Source organism: Periplaneta americana, chromosome 1 (assembly GCF_040183065.1).
Source record: "Periplaneta americana isolate PAMFEO1 chromosome 1, P.americana_PAMFEO1_priV1, whole genome shotgun sequence".
NCBI classification, from domain to species: Eukaryota; Metazoa; Arthropoda; class Insecta; order Blattodea; family Blattidae; genus Periplaneta; species Periplaneta americana.
Genome location: NC_091117.1, coordinates 64,704,930 through 64,731,069, shown reverse-complemented (window position 1 = coordinate 64,731,069; position 26,140 = coordinate 64,704,930). Strand labels below are relative to the sequence as shown.

Genomic DNA, 26,140 nt, shown 5'->3' with positions numbered 1-26,140 from the left:
AAGAAAAGCAAATTCGAATTTCTTCCTACAACCGCTTTTGTTAACACTGTGTATTAGTCGTAGTGACATAAAAGAAATCGATGTCTTAAAAAATTTTGAACTCAATAAAAAATTCAGACGCCACATAAATTTTTTTAGTCGTCATGTTTACCTAGCGTCCGGAATTTATCTACCCCTATTTTTTACAATACCGGGTTAGTAAAACGCATCTATTCTTTAGATCTAATTAAAGGTTAGAATTAATAAATGTAAAACATAAATGTTGAAATGAAACAAATTATGAGTGTGTGCTTTACGAGTCTTGACACATTATAATCAATAACTGTAAACATTTTAAGTGTTTAAAATGAAACATTTCTCCTTTCTGATAAAATACATGTTTTTCTTTCCTAATGAATTGCTCGCCACCAAATTCTTCTATTAGAGCACTAATATCCAAGCGCCTAGCTTTGTTTTCGTATGTTCACTGAACAGCAGACCTGAATTGTGTAGGTGCCGCCGAGCAGTAAATTTCAGTTGATCACAGCGAGGAGTATAGATGTCACCCGGGTCTCGCTCGCTACAGACGATACACAGTACGTTCACATAAACAATGCATAGTATAATTCTGTGGAGCTCTGTACAGTCGTGAATAGTTAATTTATATTAATATTTTAGGTTGTAAGCAAAATGAGCTACTCTGTTATTATATATTACTTACATAATACGAATATTGTGCATTATTAAAAAAAAAAGTAAACTCGTCTGTTATTAAAATATAATTATGCAAACAGGAGTGTGTAACAAGTCTATTTTTCTGGGATTATTGTTCTTTGAAAGTATACATGTCTTGCTGCTATGCATTCGGTTGCATTACAGTCCAAGTTACGATACGAACTCCCTAGCTGTCATTACAATAGGTATGAAAAATTTTCTTGAAAACAATTAAGGGTTTAATAATATGTGCCACATACGAGATACACTATTAAATTCACAAAGTTCACCTGATGATAGTAAGAAATACTGGGTGTTCATTTCAAAGTGTGTCATGACGTCACTGTTGTTGGGTCACCGATTTGAAGCGAGTTTCAGCTTATATGTCAGAGAAATTGCCTATTATTTAAGGCGTTCTTCAATCTGAACTTGAGAACGTGTACGGTATAACTTGAACGTCGTAGCAACAGATGGCGGTCTGTACGGTCTGTGTGCGACCATAACCTCTTTCGAACTGTGTTTTGCGCCGGCAAGTCGTACGCAGGATATTTGTTATCATCTGTTGCGTACGGTAATATTCCACAACACAAATCAAATGCTCCGTGTCCATGTTGACCGTCGAAGTTAATGTCAACAAATACGTAAGTAATCGTCTTAACCCTCTCCCCATATCCCGACAGTACGTATTTCCAAACAGTTCACATTCCTGCCACTACCGGCGTTACCGTACGTATCGGTACGTACTCTTCAGAATGAACGCCGTACTTGCTAGGCAACTTCTCTGCCTCGTAGGTTATACACCTCTGCGGAAGTGTAAGAAGATAGAATTCTCTAGGCTCATCGGCTAGCCACATGACGGCATACTGCGAGCCATGACACACTTTGAACTGAACACCCAGTACTGTATGTATTAAATTTCAGATCTGCTCCAGTAACGTCTTGTGACGTAGAACAAATATTTTCGGAGTACAAATCTGCAGTGCTTAGGAAAAGTAGCATAAGTCAGTTTCCACAAACAAGTTTTATTAATTTATTGATAACTTACGGAACACCTGCTTGCTTGGGAAAAGACACACAAGTATTTCTCCCATTACAATAATTCATACAGAAGATAATCAAATCGACATAAACCAGTGTGAAGGCAGTTTTTTTTCCCTTTCTTTTGTAAATTTAACATTTTTGACTTGTGCCACTTTTCCCGAGCACTACAGAAATATTGTTTCTTTTCTGAACATTAAATGAGTATTTCTTTTGATAAAATTTGTTATAATGTGGCTAGAATCATAATTGTATACTTTGTATGTTATTTTTATATGTATGGGTAAATTATTTTAGACTGGATGTTACGAAGTTTATAATAGCAAATTATTGTTTTTTTTTATATCATTCTCTTATTATTTTCTTTTCCTAAGGCCTCAGACGACTGGAGCACATGTTTCATTACCACCCGGTTGTACGTGTTTGTCGTTCTGGTTCACTGACATTGAGATATTCGGTAGAGATATAGTCCAAGTTCACACAACTTAACAGTTATGGTACCAACTTCCTAGCTCTACTCCATACATACCTACATTGTAATTGTATTCTTAATATTGTAGTTGTAATCTCCTGGTAGGGGGGAAGAGAAGGTCTGATGGCCTTGTCTCTACCAGGTTAAATAAATAAATAAAAATAGATAAATAAAATAAAATGTTGCTGGTTGCTTGGAGTCTTTAGGTAACCAAACGCAGGACTCTAAGTCAATTGGTATTGTGACGATAGTGAAATTTTTTTGCAGGTAACCAAATTTACGTATGGATTACGAGAAATAATCTAAATTTATGAGAATGTTATGTATTTATTCCAGAAGGAGATACAACAGTCCATATCAATCGATCTCACATCTGATATTTTGTGATATTTCTCTGTTTTTAGTAATCTATATGTATAGACTAAAAAGTGGTTGTAAAAAAAATGGAATTTCACTGATGCTGTTGGTGTTCCTTATGAGCTCGGAGAGATTTACTAGACTCACTTCAAATATTTCACTTAATATTATTTCTTGCCCATAAATACACATCAATAGATGGCTCCTGGTTAAAGGGCACTTCCTGAAACAACAGACTAAGAGGAGTGAAAAATGTTTCATGTTAGGTATGTCTCAGTTTTGTAACGCCCACCTCAACCCCTCCTGTTCAGGACTATAAATAAACATCAACACTTCCTGAAACAATCAAGATGAGTGAAAATACTTCGTGTTAACTATACCTCAGCCTGATTAGAAATGAAATTTTCTGTTTATTGGCGTGGCTGACTCCCGCTTAGGGCTGTTTAGAATGACATATTCACAATTTTCATATTTTGTTTTTCGAAAAATCTCAATTTATTTTAGACCTGCTTTTTACAAAAAGAAAATGGACATTTTTTTTTTCAGAAGCGCTTATTTTCAGCTATTTTTTAACTCCACAGAAAACTCCTGCAAAAAATAACACATTTCCACATTAATTTAAAAAAACTCAATTTCAACCCAAGGTTACGTTAGGTTAGATCAATTGCATTATATTTGTGGCGCAATCTTCGATATTGCCCCACACCACACAAGGTTAATGAATTAGTTGAGAGGATTATTTTGTGTAGTGTAGGGGGATACCGAAGTTTCACCAATTTGTGACGTGAAAAATAGTTGTTGAAAATACGTGTTCCCTATAAGTTTATTCACTTTGTTTTTCAAAGACAGGCTTACAATTCAGGTTTAAAAAAATGGGTGAAACTAGCGTTGAGGTAGAGTCTGTGTGATGTATCTTGTCTCACTGTGAAAAGAGAGAGAAAGGAGATATGTCTTACTTCGTCTGTATTGTTATGGCAATGGAGCAGTGGAGCGGTGTCGTCCATCCATCCAGTGGCGGAAGGGACCAATTGATACATTCTGTAGCGCAAAATAAAATTACAAAATATCTCTCTTCGTACTGTGTAGTTCCGTCACTGAGCTTGTCTTTCAAGAAATTGAGTTCCGTAACCTGTACAATAACAAGGTTTTGAAAGGAATCCTGAAAATTTACAACCCTCCTATAATCTCCACCCTCATTTGAAGGGACTTGGTTTTATTGCTACTGAGACAAGATAAACCTTACCAGGTATAGTTCCGGTGATTTAAAAAGTGAAAATCTTTGAATTTATAAGGGATTTTTTTTTGTGAAGATACAGTTGATCGTATATGCAAGGCATACTGAAAGACTAACCTAACCAGACCCAACCTGTCACAGATTCGTATATGCAAGATTTATAAGCGGAGAATGAAGGAAACTACCTCTGCGGTAGTTTAGCAAAAAATTGTTATTTTTGCCTTTGGGAAAGGGGGGTTGAAGTTAAGAAAATAGTTGAAAATAAGCTTTCCGAATTTTTTTTTTCATTTTATTTTTTAAAAGCAAGCCTAATATTGAGGTTTTTAGAAAAAAAATACTAAAATCGTTGATATGCGATTCTAACAAATTACCTACTACAGCATAAACAGGAAACAACATTGAAACCACGGGGAAAACAAGTAGTAGCCCTACTTTCAGTGAGGTTAAGTTTGTGGAAAACGACATAAGAACTACATAGGTATGGAACAGCGACAGCTGAAAGGAAATTACCGAAAAAAATATATATAGTAATGTGACGACAACTGTATTTGTATAGTAACCCTATGAAGTACACCATAGTCACACTATAAATAAATTATTAATTCAATTAGATTTCTGTGATTAATTTCATGCTACTTTTAACGCATTATACATACTTTCACCTTTCGAATACCTATATTTACTTCGAAAATGTTGTTCATAGTTTCTTTTTATCAATGTTTATGTAACTGATCTATTTCAGTTCTATCTATTTTAGATACAAAACATAATTCCCTTATTCATTATTATAATTCTTGAAACTGTCAAGTATTACAATACAGGCGCATTTCCTTATATTGATTTTACTTATATCTATAAGTTTATCTTTATACTTTTCCATTTTTACTATTCGTATGCGGAACACCTTTAGTAAAATTAATTTCTTAAATATTTTACCTCCTGTTTCAAGTTGCTGCACAGCTCGAGACCCTGTAGCCAACTAATGATGTCAACTATCGCTCACTGATTCACAAAGTGCGATCATCGGTGCAAAATTTCCCTCCAGTAGACAAAATCAACCTTCATTGTACGATTATAAAATTATTTTGTCTGTAGTCGGTGGTGAAGTTATGTTTTTGGCTTATATTTACATTAAATTTCTTATTATATTCCCCAATAATTGGATTAATATTGAATTTTGTATTTTTAATAAATTCGCATGACAGTTTTTATTATGTGCTGTAAGTTAGCTTTTAAGCAAAATATGTTTATTTTAGTTTTAATACCAGAGATTCTGACTGTTATGTACACGTACTCTCATGTTCAAGGTAACTGAGCCTACCAATCGATAGTGATCGATAATTTGTTGGTGTAAGTGTGGCTTCTTTAGTTATTACTTCTATGAATAGATGGCGAAGTTAATGGTCAGTGTTGCCAATCGTACATAAATATACCCGCATTATAGAATTCAATTTTATACTACTCTACTGATTGTAAAACAACACCTAAACCGCTAGAAATAATGGTGCCACCTATTAAGAATTAGCGGAACTCTTTTAAAGTTTGTCAACTTTTTATATCTATGGTTCTGACTTATCCCGTGGTTGGAAAGTTCGCTTACACGGTTATAAAATCGTAGGTCAGATATATTTTAACATCAGTGTACATTTATTATCAGGCATCATTACATTTAATTTCCCGATATGTGTCAGAGGAAAATAATTGAATACCTAACATTCTAAATGTTCTAAGTGCCAATTTTTTTAAATTTAATTTTACTCAATCTAAGGGAGGAACATCCATATGAGAATAATTATCATACTAAATTGTCTTTGTTGTAGCTCAACTGTAAATGACTCATTCGTGAGCCAAAAAGACGGTGTTGTAGGTATCTCAACATGCATTACACAGTGTGTTTTTCATCAATATCTATCCATCACTGATCATTAGGCTTTTAGTTCATTGACTGGTTTTTCTTTATTCTCAATCTGATCTTATCACCACTGAACTTTGATTTAGTGGTTTTGTTCCACTTAGTTTTCTTCTCATGTTGTTAAGTATTTATGCGTAGGCAAAAAAAAAACCTAGTGGTTTTGATACTACTTCGTTGTTAATTATGCATTTAAAAAAATCAATATCTCAGAAAGTTGTTTTTGGCACTTAGCATATTTAGAATGTTAGGTCCTCAATATTTTATACATCTGAAGTCTGATTAGTGTAGTATCTTACTAGTCAGCGATTTATGCAATGGAGGGGGAAAGGAAGTGGCCACCTTACCCTGTTATCTCCTGGCTTAGCTTCCTCATGAGTGATACCATATTGGTGTGTCACTTATGAGACTCAAATCTGTCTTCGGACAGTTGATTAAACTACAACTTTTATTTTATTATTCAAGACATTGCTCAGATATCTCATTCTCGTGCTAATGTAGAAATATTATTATTGTCGCTATTGATCATTTCTTTTCTAAAATAGTGATTGATTTGCATTTTAGAAATATAGGGAGACATATGAATTATAAAAAAATATATATAGACCTTTATCCTCCTGAGTCCTGAGACATTTGTTGTTTTATTTTTAAAGTTCAATGTAATTAAAAAAAATGTCACTGAAATTAGAAAAATGCTGAAAAAATTCTGCAGGTTACAGTTAGGGCACAAATGCAGATATATTATACTATACTTCGGGTCCCTGGACTTAGCCCTACATCATGTATTAATTTTTATTCTTAAAATAGAACGTTTACTGTGTACTTACTTCGAAAGCATGTCCTACGGTGCCTTGGCGTTGAGCTGCTGGTCGCTGCTTCAAAGCAGACTTCGGTTCTTGTCACGCTCGACAAACTTGAACCAAACATAGAGCTTGAAATGCACGACACTAATACCTATACATAGATGTAAATACACACGCTATGTTTTATATTCAATTGATAGCAGACACTTTATTATAAGTACTAGTAATTAGGTTAAGAGGAAAATTATAATTTAATATCGGCCTTGAACAACTAAAAATAAATAATAATAGAAGTATGACAATACATGATTGTAACCTACCTACTTGCTCATGTAACGCTTTGAGTATATCCTCACAAGTTAAATATTTAGGCATTATTATTGACCAACATTTAAAATGGGACAAGCATATCTCCTTCCTGCGTAACAGATTGCGTAAAACAGTTCACAAATTTTCCATTCTACTCTCTTATTTACCTGTTTATGTTCTGCGTACTGTATACTTAGCTCTGTTTCAATTAATAATTCAGTATGGTATTTTAGGTTGGGGAGGAATGGCAAAATCGACTCTCCATCCTTTAAATTTGGTCCAAAAAAATTATCAAAATTTGTCTATATAAACTTTTTGATTATCCAACAAAATTAATTTTTCAGGAATTTGGTGTATCAAATCTAGAACAAATTTGTAAATAAACATTGATGATTTACTTCCATAAAAATCACAATAAATTTAAATTTGATCCTCATGAATACCATACGAGACAAAACTACAGTTTCTTTCTAAATATTCCCAAATGCCACACAACTGCTGGATTAAAACAAGCATGAATTTTGGACCCAAAATATATAATGCATTAATTAGAGCTTACCCTGAGCTAAGTACACTTAACACACATAGATTTAAGAAACAAATCAGATTAATTATTTAATTGTTTAAGCTAATTGAGTTAAAAATTGATACTCTAATATTCATGCACTTTTGTATTTTCTATTTGTATATAGACCTTATTATTACATGCTGTATGTATTTTACCATTTATTAAAGTTACTGTGCTGAATTAACTCTCTTAATTTTGTGATATATTTTGTATAACTGATCTGAACTGCGCCCGAGCACGAGCTTCTGCTCTTTCGGGCTGCAATGCCTAATGTAGCTCAAGTGTAAAGTATTAAATAAATAAATAAGTAAATAAATAAATAAATAAACATACACCTGTAAAATATGTATTTTTGCATTAAAAATTTAAAATATGCATTTTTCCCCGGAATATGCATTTATATGCATTATCAGACACCGGTCAAATTGTTTCTGAAAGTGCGGTTTACAAAGTATATAATTTCAGCATACTTTTAAATGCATAAAAAAGAACTTATTTCGCATACAAATCCTGATTCTAGTTATTAGTTAATAGAATTTCATTATTTGTAAAGTCCGATCGCAAACTCGTAGCACCTGCGCGAAAGACGAATATTGGCATCCACTTACATGGACTCACCCAAGAGTCTTGCTGGGGGGAGGGGAGTGTTTTTGAACACTACACTCTGTGAGTAAGCAGTCACCACACACACACACACACACACACACACACACACACACACACACACACACACAGAACCCCCACTACAAAGCCTCAGAGAGAAACTCGCGCATGTTGATGCCACGAGTGTGCGATCGGGGTCTACGCTTGGTAGACTGTGAAAAATATCTCAACAATTGCTGTATCTGTTCCAATAAATATTTCCATGAAATTGTGTTTTATTTCTGTAAGCGGCCCCAGGGAAACTTATTTTTACGGCCGTCATAATTGTGTTCGAGTGGCCAAAATTTGTATAAGAACTTATTTTGACATTATTAACATGGTGGAAGAAAAAACCCTTTTTTATCTGCCCCAATAAGTATGTTTGCTTGTAAGCCATAAGGGATTCCTGGTTTATGTATGCGATTTATTTTCCTAGCTTCTATGTTCCATTACTGAAATACATCGTGTGCCAATACTGACATATTTTGATATAAAATATCCTTTAACGAAAGTACATAGAAGTTAATGACGCGACGTTAACGTGATTTTGGACTGTAAATTATGTGAAATTAAGATTTTTCAATCTTTCAGTGCATACACTTGCATCTAGAATACGTAACAGTTTATCCTGAAGGCCTTCATAGTTTAATGGATTTGTAATATCAGTTGACAAATAAGAAGAATAATCAATTCGTTAATGTTATGTTTTTAATTTAACGACGCTCGCAACTGCCGAGGTTATATCAGCGTCGCCGGTGTACCGGAATTCTGTCCCGCAGTAGTTCTTTTACATGTCAGTAAATCTACTGACATGAGCATGTCGCATTTAAGCACACTTAAATACCATCGACCTGGCCCGAGATGGAACTTGCAACCTCTGACATAGAAGGCAGGCGGTATACCAACTGCGTCAACCAGGCCGACTGTTGATCTATTCGTCATTAGACCTGCACATACATTCATAGATAAACACACAAATAACAACAATTGTCCAGGAAATGAAATTTAACATATCGAGTTGGTAATAATATTCAGCCATTACATGAAAATTAGTAAAGATTTATTGAAGCAAGAAACTTACACTTAAACATATACATTATAAGTTACATTATTACATTAAAACACAAGTAAATCTTATCTATTAAGTGAAGAAATGCATCAATTATACTAATATTATTGTATTCCATATTGATGTAACACATGAAAATGCGAAATTTTAAACTATTTTGTGATTCAAGTATAGATTAATTCTATCAAATTTAGATGGATGTATGATCAAACATATTAAACATTAATCTGCTTTAAACTTTCAAGAAGTTTTAGCATAATGTTACACTGGAACTGCTGAAGTAAAACAGTGAGTTCCTTTTTCAACAATGAAACATTGATATATGTTCTAGTAATATCATAAATGATATTTTTGAAAGCCATACTTCTTATTTATTTCCTAAATATATTATATTCTATTAAAGAATTTTTAATTCATTTAAAATCGTGTAGTTATGTTCTTTAAAATCGTGTAGTTATGTTCTCCGTAAATTTCTAAAAGGGGATATCTCAGACTTCAAAATTTACAGCACTTTTTCATTCATAAAATGTAACTCTCAAGTAACTTAATAGTCATTGTAAGTGCCATTTCTTTATTTCATACTCTTTGAATTTGTCAGAATACGCATTAAAATTGACAAAAATACTGATTTCTGAGAATCTATAGTCCTTTGTGAAAACTATCAATGGAGAACTAGTAATTTAAGCGAAAAACTCAGTTTTAAAATTATCAACAGAAATTGGAGACCTGGATTGACAAACATCCCAAGTCCAATATTTACCGAATTTGATTTATTGCCAGACATAGGCCCAATAATATGTTGTATTTTGCATGGGCTAGAAAAAAAAATCCCAACTCCGACACTAAGCCTTGGCCTTTTTAATCATACAATAGTAATTTATGTAACTAGTGTGTAATCTTGGTTATTTTGGCACGAGTGAATATTTAGCGCGAGAGCGTAAGCGAGTTCGCTAATTTTCACAAGTGTTTATACTGAAGATTATACTCATGTTACATACAACGTTTTATGCTATTCTAGCATTAAAATATGTAAAGAAAACACCATTATAAACTTACAAAATGTAATGTTATGACATAATAGAGACATGACTACCGAATATGACGTAATATATTGTACGGTTTTTAAGTAACCGTTTCTAAGACAATATTATTTTGTTGTTGTTTTGAAGTTTTCTTACAGGTACGTTGTCTAAAATTGTGTTGTGAAGGCGGTGATAACATCATGGAATACTAGTTGTTAGGTAACCTTTTCTGGCACCAGTGCCAGATTTAAGCCAATTATGCACGAATTATAACGTCATAGCATACGTGTTTTAATGCTAGGATTGCATAAATATTTATTTCAATACTCTTGCATTGCAAACCAGTATTTCTTTTTATGATCTCCTGAAAACTACTTTAATAAACTTCGAATGTTTGTCAATTCAGGACTTCAATTTATAATTACTCATTAAAAATCTGAAACTTGGTCATCTTGATCGTGTCATATATATTCAAGTAATCAGGACAGCCATATTTTTTACAGTTCCAAAATAAGTATTAAATTTAAATCTCAATCACACGATATAGAGTCAACATAACTGCCAAATTTATTTCTACTGTGGAAAATTTTACAAAATGTAGTTACTCCCACAGAATTTCCTACTGCAGTAATCTCTTCCAAATGACCTCATATTGAACTGAAAATGAGACCATCCATAGTAATATATCAGCAATAAAAGGGTTTGTTGAAACTTATACAATTTTTTAATGCACGCAAATCTTAGATAAGATTCGTCAAAAGTGAAATGTATCAAATATGATGTCTCTATCAATATTAAATATGCCAAATTTATAATATGTTGTAACTAATATTTAAAAAAAAAATGTAATTCCAACTAGATGTAGTATGAAATAAAGGTTAAGCATTCACCCCTTTAAAGTATTTAATCGTTATATGGTAATCTCAACATAATGTTGCACACGAAAGTTTCAAGGTAGTTATTGAATTTCCTTTCAAAAATGATATCATTTACAAGATATACTAAAAGTGATATTGAGATACTGCGCAGCCATGATTCCAATTTGATTTGGGGGCATTAACATTTTGAACATACAGTAAGTGTACATACAATTGTACGTATATAATCTTGTAACTAACATACGAAGTGTGTTGGAGGAAAACAAAGAATGTCCATTGTTAGTTATTTTATGGGAAATAGCGCATTGTATAGCTGGCAACTGTGAATACAGAACTATTCAATCACAAAAATTTAAATGTCATATGTCCATGAAAACGTTAAACATTTGGCACAACCGGGAATTTTCAGGTATTAAAACCTGTTTTCCTCGATAATGATGTTTCGTGACATTCGTTGCTTTCCCCCCCCCCCGACACCATTCGTATTGTGTCAAAATTTTTAGCAACTATAAAGGAGAAAGTGTCACAAATAGAAATTTGAAATATCTGTACGTGCATAAAATTACAACAAATCTGAAGTACGTACAGTGTTGCTTATTAAAACCTTACTTAAATTTTTTCACTTAATTTTTGTTTGTGTTTTATAAATATCTATTTTAATTGAAATTTTGCTGTCGCCTTAAAATCATCAATAACAAATAACAATTATCAAAATTCTAAAACTTCGATCCTATTAATCGCATCATAAATATTGAAGCAATACAACACATTGCAGCCAAATTCTGATTATTATGAACGTAATATACAACTAAAATGTCAACTGTGCGATGAATAGTTACCATGAAATCACGACTGCCAGGTTAAGTTCCTTTGCAAATTCCTTGAATTTTACAAAATCGTCCCGAGTTACACCACCCCATCGCTCTAAGGAACTAATCATTTCCAAACGATCACAAAATGCAACTAGGTTCCAGACCGTGTCCATAGTCAGTTGTTCGCAATAGATTGCAGCAAACATAACAAGTTTTTTTAAACCTCCGCGTGAGGCAGGGATTTCAACTGCATCTCTCACTATATAATCTGTCATATCATCTTCTCCCACTATTGTAATACTCACAAGATTCACGTAAAATCCTATTTGTCTCAAATATGACAAGCTCAGCATATTCTTCGCCAACCACAAATTTTTAACACTTTTGAAATGTGGTAATATTGACGGTGTAATATCTGTAAAGTTTTCTGCTTGTGAGAACTGACAGGAAGATATATCCAGATCTTCAACCTTACTGCAGTTTAAAATTACATCTTGTATTTGAAGATATCGACAGCGCCTGAGGGTTATTTGGCGTAATTTGCAACCAGATGTCAAGAAAAAGTTTGTAGTATTACATGTATTATAATCGAAGTCTGTCAACGTCACAGATTTGAGATTCTCCAACGAGGCAAGAGCTGAAAGGTCACAATTGATATTGACCAGTGATAAATTCGTCAAATTTGGACAATGTTCAGCAAAAAGATTAGGGGAAGCTATCTTGCAATCGCACTCATCCAATTTCTTTGTTATTTTCACATCTATTGTGCGCAGAAGATTGTCTATATTTTTACTCCAAGTTAAATTTGTGATACCAGGTATGGATTTCAGTAAATTACTGTAGGCATAAACCGTAATTTTGGTGTTGGACACATCAAGGAAGCTCAAATGTCTGAGAAGTTGTAAGTACCTAATACTGGCATTATTAACCAACATACTATTCCGAACGTTCAGCTTCTTCATTCGTGGACAGTGCAGACCTAGTGATCTTATAACTCTGTTTGTGCATCCTTTTATGAAAACTAACACTTCTAAGTTGACAAGGTGACATACAGTGATTGAAAATTCGCGTTCCCAGTTGTTTATACTATCAGAACTTGTGTCTAAATCCAGATAAGTAATATTTTCCAAACGCATTAGAGATTCAAAACACAGCTGTCGCGAGTATTTGGAAGGAATATGACAGAAATCAAGTGTAAGTATGCTGGGCTGTAAAAGTATGTTCATCACCTCTTTGCATATATCTGGACACAGTTCAATGTTGCCACAGTCTGGGTTCTCTTGCTTTGTGTCTCTGATTTTATCCAGGAACTTTTCAATTTGATCGGAGAATTCACTTAACAAATCGAGAAACAATTCTCTTAGTACTGAATCCGGCAATTTTGAAATATATGTCGATAGTTCTGAGGACTTTATTTCAACTTCCAACGTATTCTTGTTGCGCCATTCATCTCCTTCTAATTTCCACGAATCAAGCATACTCTCCATCCACTCTGCTGCCAAGGATCCCAGATGGTTTACTAAACGTTTACTGGCGATTTTCTTCAAACTGTCAGGCTCTTTTAAACGCGGCATGGTGCTGTTTTCTGAAACATAAAAATTATAATTATAACGACGATGCTGATATTGCAATCAGTGATGCAAATCCCATGGCCTACTCCGATCCTATAATGTATCTTCAGTCTAAAAGTCACTTGAAGGTTGACCTTGACTTCTTCGAAGGTTGGTATTTCAGAATTTTAAAGTGGTAATCTCCTTCTGTCCATTCGATGAAGGATTACCCTAATTATAGCAGTAATAATTGAATTCTGTCCAAAACTGGTTTGACTTTGAATTATGATCAAATTTCTTTGTTTTGTAGTCTTGACATGTACATTTTGCAGTTTTTCTTTAAAAATTCCTATCGGCTGTCCTTATATTCAACTTTTCTCTTATTCCCCAAGTTGCACATCCACATGAAGGTTTAGATAGAGTGAAAGTGTTTTTTTTTTATTTTTAATCGTGTATTCTTTTAATTTGAGATGGTTTTAGAATTTTGTTGATGATATCTTTTATTTAGAAAAACTTTGCAATCTTCTTCTCTGTATATTTTTACTTTTCGTATGAAATTGTACATGCAAGGAAGTTATAAGTAGACCTACTTATTTCTTCAAGTGTTTCATTACTATTTAATTATCATTTTACTTATAATTTTGTCCCTTCATACTAACTTACAAATGGCTTTTAACCCATTACTGCATAGCGTCCTAAAAATAGGACGTGCGTAAAATACTGATTTCTATAGAACTTTTTCTTGTTTACTACAGTTGGGGGCATTGTTTAAAAGATAAATTATTACATTGTATTATGGTGTTGCAGTGTTTGAATTCCTCGCGAACATTTGTTCATACCAGCTAATTTTTTACAAGATGGCAGGATAACAGTATTTTGTGACGCACCGCGGGTAAGTTCATTCTTAGTTACTCTGTAATGGTGATACTGAAATCTGATTTTTATTTTCACATAATGAGTTGAATACTTCAGTTTTCATGTGGTATATAACAACAATAAAATTTTCTTATATGTTGCTAGGTACAAGGTGAAATAAAGTGCCATGCAGTGTGCACTCCTGTAGTATTCTTTATAATATATAAGTTATATGGTTTCCATTACATTGTTTTATTTCCAGTCTAACCGTGAGTGAAATTCTGGGGTTAATGGAAAATCAAAATAATATTAATGAGAGTCTAATATATGTGACCCCTCCAGATGTTTCCCATGATACAGATAAAGACAGTGATAAATCGGACGACGAGCATGAGGCTAATTTGAATAATCTTGACAGTATAATGCTACTACTTTGTAGGAAAGCGGAATTACAAAAAAAAATGTAATAATGATAATTAAGATGACAATGTTGATGAAAGTATGCCAGAGTCTTCTAACATAAAAGCTGTAACGAATGATTTTGAAGGTACAGTACATTAGATAAAAATGAAGCTGAGGTTTCTCGCACAAGTTATTGCCGTCCGAAAAGAAGGAAGCTAATATATGAAAATTTCCAAGGCAGGGAAGGTAATTCCAAGCTAGAAGGCCATCGTACTACTACATTTACAAGTACTATTATTATTACTACTACAACCACCAACGTACCGCGCCGTGGCATCGTGGTCTAAGGCATCCTGCTTCGGACTCGCGTTACGGAATGCGCGCTGATTCGAGTCCTCATGGGGAAAGAAATTTTATCATGAAATTTCGGCCAGTGTATGGGACCGGTGCCCACCCAGCATCATCATGCACTTGTGGAGATACGATAGGTAGCGAAAATCCGGTTTCTGGGGGAATCATCGTGCTAACCACACGATACCGCCATTCTGGTTGGATGATTGTCCATCTCTGTTTCGGCATGTGGACGTGAGACCAGCAGCCGGCTGGTCGATCATGGCACATGGGCTGTAGCGCTACGGATTTTTTTACAATCACCACCATCAGCACCAGCGCTAGTAGTAGCATTAGCAGCACCATCACTAGCAGCAACAGCAGCACCAGCGCTAGCACAGAAACAGCAGCACCAGCTTTCGCAGTACCAATGTTAGCAACAGCGACAACAACAGTGTGGTGGTCCATCTTCGCTTACTTTCTTGATGTTGCAGTAGTAAATGCTTGATTTCTGTACAGAAAACTGAAGTCTCAAAACTCTTCAGAACCGCTCCTCAACTTTTGCCGTCTCCTGACTTTTACAGTACTGAAGAGACATGGGGTGAGTTCTCACTAAGGAAAAAATGTTCCCATTCCATCTGGAGACATAAGATTTTATGGTCAACACCACTGGCCAGTTGAAAATGAAACTCAATGAAGGTATGCTAATTGTACAGGGAAAGCAAAGTTCATCTGCAGCAAGTGTCAAATTGGACTCCACCCTAAACGTTTCTACCCTTACCACACAAAATAGTGTTGTGCAATGCGTAGGCTTGTGTGAGGAGGGCAGTTGAACCACTGATTCTAATATGTATATGTATTTGTTACATAATAAATACATAAACACTATTTGAACTACAAAAAGGGGTTATTCTATTCAACTACTGCATCACTGACCACTATGCATAGCGTCCTATTTATGGGACGGTCCTTAATTTTTATCCCAGAAAGTAAACAGAGTTAAAAATGGTAAGAATGCATTCTTAAGTCACCAATTAGCAAACTTAAACTCAGAAACGCATTTTTCAAATCATTAATAACTTTATGCAGTAATGGGTTAAGGAGCCCGTAAGTTCATTGCCGCCCTCACATAAGACCGCCATCGGTCCCTATCCTTGGCAAGATTAATCCAGTCTCTATCATCATATCCCACCTCCCTCAAATCCATTTTAATATTATCTTCCCATCTACGTCTAGGCCTCCCCAAAGATATTTTTCCCTCCGGTCTCCCAAATAACACTCTATATGCATTTCTGGATTCGCCCATACGTGCTACATGCCCTTCCCATCTCAAACGTCTGGATTTAATGTTCCTAATTATGTCAGGTGAAGAATAAAATGCGTGCAGTTCTGCGTTGTGTAACTTTCTCCTGTAACTTCATCCCTCTTAGCCCCAAATATTTTCCTAAGCATCTTATTCTCAAACACCCTTAATCTCTGTTCCTCTCTCAAAATGATAGGCCAAGTTTCACAATCACATAGAACAACCGGTGATATAACTATTTTATAAATTCTAACTTTCAGATTTTTTGACAGCAGATTAGATGACAAAAGCTTCTCAACCGAATAATAACGCACATTTCCCATATTTATTCTGCGTTTAATTTCCTCCCGAGTGTCATTTATATTTGTTACTGTTGTTTCAAGATATTTGAATTTTTCAACTTCTCCGAAGGATAAATCTCCAATTTTTGTTTCCATTTCGTACAATATTCTGATCAAGAGACATAATCATATACTTTGTCTTTTCGGGATTTACTTCCAAACCTATCTCTCTACTTGCTTCAAGTAAAATTCCCGTGTTTTCCAAAACCGACCAGCCGACTGCTGGCCTCACATCCACATGCCGAAGCAGAGGTGGACGATCATCCAACCAGAATGACGGTATCATGTGGTTAGCACGATGACCCTCCCAGCCGTTATATGACACCGAATGGTTTTCATAATTTAATCATTAAAATAATAATAATAATAATAATAATAATAATAATAATATTAATAATGTAATAGTAGTAGTAGTAGTAGTAATAATAATAATAATAATAATAATAATAATAATAATAATAATAATATTGATAATGATAATATCGCAGAAGTGTGCCAAATATTATGGATTTTCGAGAATTACGGATTTCTCCTTATTATTACGGCATTACGGCCAAAGGAAAAATTATTACGAAAAAGTAAATTTATCTATGAAAAAAATGTATATATTTCCTGAACAAAAGAAGAGAAAATGTGTAAAGAAACTTCCAATTGAAAATGAATTTCTTAAGCCTTCAGAAGTTATACAGTTCATATTTCACATAACATAATTTAATATTCAACTTTTGAATATTTTATTCGAAGATTATATTATTGTTATTATTATTATTATTATTATTATTATTATTATTATTATCATTATTATTATTATTACTACTATTAAATTAAAGTAACTAATCAAAACTAACTCAAGTATAATTTATAGCCTAATCTCCTACATGTTTATATGTTCTTGATTTATTATTAATGTATGATAAGCAAAATGTTAATAATTGCTATACCCCTGTGGGATATGATGGTAGAGACTGGATTAATTTTGCTCAGGATAGGGACCGATGGCGGGCTTATGTGAGGGCGGCAGTGAACTTCCGGGTTCCTTAAAAGCCGTAAGTAAGCAAATGTTATACTCCTAGAAAGACTGTCATAATCATTATAATAGACAGTTAAGATGTCAACTAACTAAAATCGGAAAATTTTTAAATAATTAAAATAAATATAGCTAACAAAATACCAGAACACTTACTTATCCTGAACAGTGGCGAATTAAAAAATATTATATCTTTAGTTGGCTCATTATTAAGTCCTCTTATGACAGACAAGAATTTCTTAATTAACTTCTATTCAACTGTAAAAGCTTCACAAGATCCATAAACTAATTGTATCCTAAGAATGTAATATGAATAACTAAATGAGTAAGTGTATAAGTAAGCTGGTAAGTGAGTAAATAATTAAATAAATACGTAAGTTAATAAATAAGTAATTAAACAAATATAACAATCTTTGAGGAAGAACAGGTCCAACTTGGGGCCTATGCTGTGCTGTGAAGTTACTAATGGTTATTTGATACAATCCATTACTCGACTTACACAGCTTCTTATGTCAACTCATCATGTTATCATCTTAACACAATTCAAACCTCTTTCCTCGTCTATGACTATAAAACAGGCATGCCCAGGAATTTACAATACGGGGCATGCTAAGTGTACTCTGTACTCAGATTTATGAGTGGGTATACCAGCTGAACAGGCTAAGAATTCTTCCAACAGAAGGGTAACAACTGTGATGCACTGATTATAACAGTGAACTGAGTAAATTAGATTATGAGAAACAGGACATTTTATTAGTACAACAGGCTTAATTGTCATGAAATTATATCATTTTTACTATATAATTACAATTATTCATTTCCAAACCACCTCTCTATGTACAGTATCTATTCATTCAGTCATAGTGTTCTGTCCAAGGGCAGATCTTTCACTACAAACCCAGCATTCTCTAATCTTCCCTGTTTTCCGCCTTCTTAGTCTCCACATACGATTCCTATATCTGATACTGTATTTATATTACTCATGAATTATACTAGTATCCTTTTTAAACTTACAAAATAATAATAAATTAGACATACAGCGTGGTCCGATCTTCCTGAACTGAACTAAAATCGTGCTAAATAATGGAAAGTGTGAGCCGCCAAACATATTTTCTGAAGTTAATGCATAATGTCAGAAAATGTAATAATTATAATTTTCCCTACCAGGTCTAAACATTGTTAATATTAAAACGTTTACTCACATACTAAATGTGTTTGGATTTCGTTAAATTATTTGGCTATTGATATTATTATTAACAACTCTATTCAAGATAATATTAAGCGACTATACATAAGAAAACAGCTTCCATGACGCTTCGAGTAGTACGATGTTCTACACTTTCTCGAAGTCGACTTTCAGCTGGAATATTGAAAGCTACGTGCATGTTTTTAGAATGAAATTGTCTAGCTTATTTATAATTTTATTTCATATCGGAAAGATATATGACACACAAGTGAAACATAAAAGCAAAACTTGACTCAATGGAAAAGTGTATTCAGCCTTTGCTACATTGGTTTTAAGAGATGACTTCATTTTGTACACTTATACATGCTTGTTGAACTCATGAGTTTGTTGGATGCATGCCACATTTCTGACTTAAATTAAGCATTTTTATATCTCTCTCCTTTCTGTTATCCATGCCGAGACTCCAGTAATAAGAGAAAAGAAGCGCCAACAACATTATTGTTTGTATTACAATGATGTACCGATGTACATTATTTGTGTTTTCCCATTTTTATTATCAGAATTTAATTCTTATTATTAGTTTGGTTCTGTTATTCCAAATTAACTATATATATATATATATATATATATATATATATATATAATAACTTAAATTGTTATATGATAACATGCTTCTGGAAGTACCTAGTATTATTTCAGAAGTGGGGGACTGGAAAGAAATGTGTTTAATAAAAACACTTATAAATGAAAATCGTGGAACTCGCATAAATTTGGGTAGTGAAAGCTTGTTATCTTGAATAAATAACGTTTAAGTACGAAAGAAGTATAGTATAGGCTATTAGTACATTTAAATGAGATTTGATCTAATATAAATTTTAATGTACGTTGTTCTTATACGTTCTAGAATTTTTTGTGAATTTGTCTCTTTTTATTCCAAATTTCTTTTAATTTCATACATATAGTAAGAGTATTAGTCAAGCTTCAATACTGCAGATATCAACTCATTAAAACACTTTGTCTAGTAAAAAATTAAATCAATAATAACAATAGCCCTAACAATAGCACGAGTATATGAAGTTATTGCCTCCATCAACTTATTTTTCAGCACATCAATATCAGCCGCACGTTCATGGTTTTCATCTTTATCATATAATATTCTACGAAGTCAAGCAACACTGGGCGTGGTCAGTACTTGGATGGGTGACCGCTTGGAACAGCACGTGCGGTTGGCGAATCTTTTTTTATCATACTCGTGGGTTTCAGTTCGAACTTAGGGTTAAAATACAAATTAGATTTACTTTAAACGTTATTTTAAGTGATCGTGCTTCATTTAATTTAGGATGCTCCCTGTTGTTGTTGTTATTAATTTATTATTAATTGTATTTTTTTACTAATTGTGTTTATTATTAATTGTCATTGAGTGTAATTAGTTGCCGCTGCCACCGGGTATATACCCATTTGCAGTGTGAAAAAAAAAAACACACACACACACACAATGGTATGAAGACCAATGTCTTTGCAAATTAAATTGACACATTAAAAATTATTTAGAAAAATTGACTTACTGCTTTTTAGTTCCATAGTTGCTACTTACACTTCATAAATGCTTTACATATTTAAATATTACATGGTATTTTAGTTATATTTACAGTATATATACCACCTACATACAATGAAAAGATTGTTATAAATTACAACTTTTCGTATATATCAATGTACAAGCTAAGTAGAGTAAAATAGGGTAAAAGACATAAAATCACTTATGACTCGTATTACACTGAAACACTGATATCACAAGGGCGCGAGTCCACACCTGTGGAGTAACTGTTAGCGCGTCTTAGATGGCCCGGGTTAGAATGTCGGTCGCGGCAAATTACCTGGTTGAGGTTTTTTCTGGGGTTTTCACTCAATCCAATATGAGTAAATGCTGGGTAACTATCAGTCCTGGACCCCGGACTCATTTCACCGGCATTATCACCTTCATTTCATCCATACGCTAAATAACCTGAGATATTAATTCTTTTTTTTAATCCAATGCCACCAGGTTGTCTTTTCGACACTTCTGGCCTTCTCTCCTGGCTGTGGCTTAGTTGTAACCCACTTCTGAGGTTGGGGCGCCTGGAAGGCGGAGTTACATTACCCCGATGATGTGATAGGATGATTATGATAATGTAGTGCCAGGAGAGGTCTTAAATCTAAACTTAACCTAAATTCCAGACCATGGACGAACACAGGAATAATCCTCTTTAAGGAAAAATTCCTGTGTTCTTACCGGGAATCGAAGCCGGGACCTCGTGAACTGTAGCCAGAAACTCTGACCACTAGACCATGAGGCTGGTCAGATATTAATATAGTGTCGTAAAATAACCCACTATAAAAGAGCAAGGCCACGGGATTGGCGGGAATCGGAAAGCAGCACCTCGGCTGCTTAGTCAACCTCGCATGGTGCGGCGCCTCGCTGAAAGGCAGAAAGTCAGTGACTTATTGCTTTCCTTGTCCGTTCACGTTACCATTCGCAACAAGGAGAAGGCTGACAATTTTTTCTTGCGCCGATCAATAGGTCTTGCTTAAATAGTTCATAATCTATACTAATAATAAATCTGTAGCCGAAATTTTTCTGGTAATTTTCGATTTTCCAAAAATAATTGGTCCTAATATATAATTAACCACCCTGAAACCGAAAATCGGATTTGAAATTTTTGTTTGTATGTCTGTCTGTCTGTCTGTATGTTTGTTACCTTTTCACGCGATAATGGCTGAACGGATTTCGATGAAAATTGGAATATAAATTAAGTTCGTCATAACTTAGATTATAGGCTATATGGCATTAAAAATACATTATTTAAAAGGGGGGTTATAAGGGGGCCTGAATTAAATAAATCGAAATATCTCGCTTATTATTGATTTTTATGAAAAATGTTACATAATAAAAATTTCTTTAAAAATCATTTCCGATAAGTTTTATCCTTTGAAAAATTTTAATAGGACTGATATTTAATGAGATAAATGAGTTTTAAAATTAAAATAACTGCCATCTAAGGCCGTGTAATGAATTAAAAAACAAATGACTTCGTCTATAAGGGGCCTTGGACAGCAACAATCGAAAGCTATGAAAGATAGCCTACACATAATGTTTCTGCGTTTCTATGAAGTAATATGAGAAGCTTAATTAACCGATTTGTATAATTAATTATTAATTCACCATTGGAAAGTGTAGTTTCTCTAGATGGACATAATGCTATAATGTTATCACAGTAACTCCTGAGTGAATCGAGGACAGGTAAGATTAAAATAGATTCTTATGCACAGAAAACTTGATAGGCTATTCTGTATATTCGTTTCCTGTATTTCCTAAACTAATTTTTATGACCAAATGAGTGGTCTCTGGATCAAAATGATCGCATTTTAATTTTATAATTAAATTTAAATTAAGTAACATAATAAACGATTTATCCTTCTATCAAACACGAATGTTCCCTGGATAAAATGTCCTATTTTAATTATATAATTACTTTATATTTATTTCTAACGGGTGCAGCGGAGCGCACGGGTACGGCTAGTGATAAATAAAAAAAGTCCTATTTTGACTTAATGCCTTTCAGCTCCGACCAATTCAATTTAGCTTTATTTTTGCACAAACTAAACACTTGGCCAAACTATAACTTTCTACAGGGACATCATTTTATTTTTACTTCAATTTTTATTGTACCTGAGTTTTTGAATGTACTTCACTCCCACTCCTTCTACTAGTAAACTTCCAACCGTTCACGACACAGAGCCGAGGGCGCGTAAGCAGTACTGAGTTAGTGAGTATAGTACGTTCCAGAAATATGTTCGCGTTTTCCAGTGACGAAAGAGCTTTCAATATTGAATCATATTTTCGCACAGGTACTGTCGTCCGTTTGCCTACGTCGCATCGCGGTTTCCCCCACCTGCTTCTGTTCACCCCTCTGTAAAGTCTAGTAGCTGGGCTATCTTAGCTCTTTTCTGAAAACATTAATTTCTGTTAGAAATTGGACGTCTACGTAATATTATGCAAGTGTTTAAAATAACTTAAATAAAAGGGCCTCGTTAAGTAATTAACTGTCACGTGATTCTCCCCCCCCCCTTCTACGACCCTGCGACAAAACCACTTGAACGGACAGTAGATAGCATTTCTGAGTAATTTTATCTTTTCTGATCGGGCAGAAGTGAAGATTGAATTTACAGTACGTAAGGTACTCTTTTATAGAGTAGGTAAGTAGGTACAGAATTATTTCAACATGAGTTACTCGTACGAAGGACGAAACTGGTAATTGGAATTACGTACAATAGTCTATAGTGTGATAATATGCACAAAAAAACTGAAGCCTGTATCGAAATGAACGCCCACCATTTTCAAAAATGTGTTTAAATATCCATATTATGATTATTTTTCAATTTAACTTCATTCTCTATATTGTACGCTAATGTACTGTAACAGTACAATATACATTGCATAATTAATACGTCCGAATGGATATGTCAATTCGTGAGTAAAAACACGAAGTGTTAATACAGTACTGTATTTTGATTAAACAAACACCTAATCCAAATTATCAAAATCAAAATTGCGATAGTTCCTAGTTTACATAAATGGATGAAATAATTTTCTTCCCTCCTACACCTAGTAAAGTGATTTGTATTTTACGCCAGTATCATCGAACTCTAGTCGTGGAAGGGGTAGCAAACGATGTTTCCTGTTTCAATAGAAAGGTATAGCCAGATTAATATTAAAAATGTTAGTAAAAATAAAATGATGTCCCTGTACAAATAAATAGAATTATTCCCATTGAACATTTAAGTACACTCTAGGCGATGATCTTCATTTTAAAGAACACGCTGTTGATATTTTTGCATATCTACTGTTTGTTGTTTCAGACTAAATTAATTTAAACTGATGTTAGATGTTTATGACCGTGTAAATCTGTACTGTGCTGCGTACGCAGTTACTTACCAATCGGACACTTCAATTCCAGCGCCTATGTCAGCTTTTACTGGCAGAGTACGCTGAAAACAGTTAACTTACACTTTGCCCTGAAGTTAACTTCTTGGTCACAGTTTCTATAAACACTGAGTTATCACTGTTGAGTAAATACACAGACTACAGTACATGTTGTTAGTTCATTCAAAGGTCACAAAGGTTTAGAAATCCTGTAACCTTCTTAAGAATTAAGTTCATAGAACAGCGGTGACCAAAACTCGAACTGCAGTGATTACATGCGACAGACAGCCTATGAAATAAGGAAACGGAGGAAAGGTACTTGGCATGAAAACTACAACCAGTGGTGGTTCCTGTACTAACATCTTGAACAATCCCGCGGATAAAAATCTCAAGCTTTGCTGTATCAGTAATGTCACTGTCGTCATCAAGAGTCAGTGAATACTCGAGAAATTAGTAGTTTTTCAAAATTAAAAACTTCTTATGAACGAGTTATTTAAGCTATTTTAATCATTACCCTTTTGAGAAATCCTGTTCTATTAAAAGGCTTTAGATCACGAGATATTTCAAACTCCATTAGGTACCCGACTTTCTTACATTTATTTAAGTCATATTTCTCTTTCTGGCTGTGATTTAAGACATGTTAATTCCTGGCGTGTTCGTTGGCACATAATATTGAATCAGTTTTTCTACAATAGGGCCTATTACTATAAAATGAATAACTAATAAACAGTTACCCGTTCTGTTTTGTGAAGGATTTTAAATAAGGGCGCGAATAGCCACAGTGCCTGACGCGCCCTTTTTAAACACACTTATATGCCATTGACCTGTGCCGGGATCGAACCCTCAATCTCGAGCACAGAAGGCAATTGCTATATCGACTACGCTACCCAGGCCGACTAATGGGTCTATTTCAGTATAGTTTTATGTTATGAAGAATGGTTTCCCTAGCTACAAGTTTCTGTGTGGGAATTCTAACTTTGGAGGCCTAACAACAGTAGCTGTAAATACAACAAAAAAAAAACACGATCTTGCAAAAAATAATACTTCCGTTTCAATATCCTCCAATGAAAATCCCACATTATTAACCTAATCTAGTTATTGTCAAAAGTGGCGTAAGTCAAGTGGTGGATTATATCCAATTACCAATTATACTACCTTGTGATGGTTATATCGACAATAATTTCATAATAAAAAAAATATATATCGATATCTAAGAAGTGATACCTCGTATCTACAAAAATGGTCGTTAGTTTAACTACATTTATTTATTTATTTATTTATTATTGGTTATTTTACGACGATTTAACAACTGCTATGGTTATCTAGCGTCTGACTGGAGATGAAAGTGATAATACCAGCGAAATGAATCCAAGGTCCAGCGTCGAAAGTTACCCAACTTTTGCTCTTAATGGCTTGAGGAAAAACCTCGGGAAAACATGTATCAGGATTTGAACCCAGGGCCGCTCGTTTCACGGTCAGATATGCTAACAGTTACTTCACAGCGGTGGACTGATTATTTATGTTAACTGCATTATTATATTATTATATTATTATTATTATTATTATTATTATTATTATTATTATTTTCACAAAATTGAACATCTGAATTATCTAATATTTTATCCTCGTAAAGATCACCTTGAAAAGCAAAAACATATATAGAAAGTGTTTCTATTTTGAAAGAAAATCATTTTTAAAATAGCTATTTCTTCATTGAAAGTTTACATATACGCGTATCACCTCTTAGCCATCGATATATGTTCTATTTGTTCCTAAGTGACCTTTTGTAAACCATTATATAAAACATTTTCCTACATATCGTTAACCATATGCTCAAAAATGTCATTACTCTCCTATCTTTTTGTTTACAAACAAGCAATGTTTAAATGGATATGTATAAAAAAATTCTGAAACGTCTTACCTGCTTCAAGGAGCTTCCCTACAGCTGCCTATCCTGCAGCTAAATGATGCCAACGATCATTCAGTGCCTTATATTTGTGTTCGGCTGTAGAAAATTTCCCTGTCGTAGATAGAAAAATATACCACAATGTAAGAGTGGAGTAGTTTGTAATTCGACCGCAGTGTTAGCGATGTCTAGGGCGCGCAGTTGTAACATAACGTAAAGCCACAGTTGTTGGTTCTACATAATCTCGCACGGGGAAAGTACTGTATGATTTGTATTAGCCAGCACGATGTCCTAACTGAAGTTGGGTCGAGATTCGTTATCAAGCTGTCCCATCTCCACTATCTTGGATTATAATTTTGTTTAGAGTGCAAAATTGAATTTACATAGAAGACAAAAGCATTATAAAATAATTACCAGTAGAATAATTACTTTCTACATATTTCTCGTATGTCTCCTGTTGTCAAACTACGT

At 33.9% G+C, this 26,140-nt stretch overlaps 2 protein-coding genes across 3 annotated transcripts in view; one reads left to right on the top strand and one right to left on the bottom strand.

The window, feature by feature from the left end:
- The window catches only part of IA-2 (tyrosine phosphatase IA-2), an 842,823-nt gene that overhangs the window by 494,339 nt on the left and 322,344 nt on the right, over nucleotides 1–26,140 (top strand). The window lies entirely within an intron of this gene.
- Nucleotides 9,142–25,708, bottom strand: LOC138709025 (uncharacterized). The gene is made up of 2 exons (XM_069839491.1): nucleotides 25,685–25,708; nucleotides 9,142–13,391 (listed from the first exon to the last, which is right to left on the bottom strand). Exon 2 carries the CDS (start codon nucleotides 13,378–13,380, stop codon nucleotides 11,830–11,832), a length of 1,551 nt encoding a protein of 516 aa, XP_069695592.1. The 5' UTR covers nucleotides 13,381–13,391; nucleotides 25,685–25,708; the 3' UTR covers nucleotides 9,142–11,829.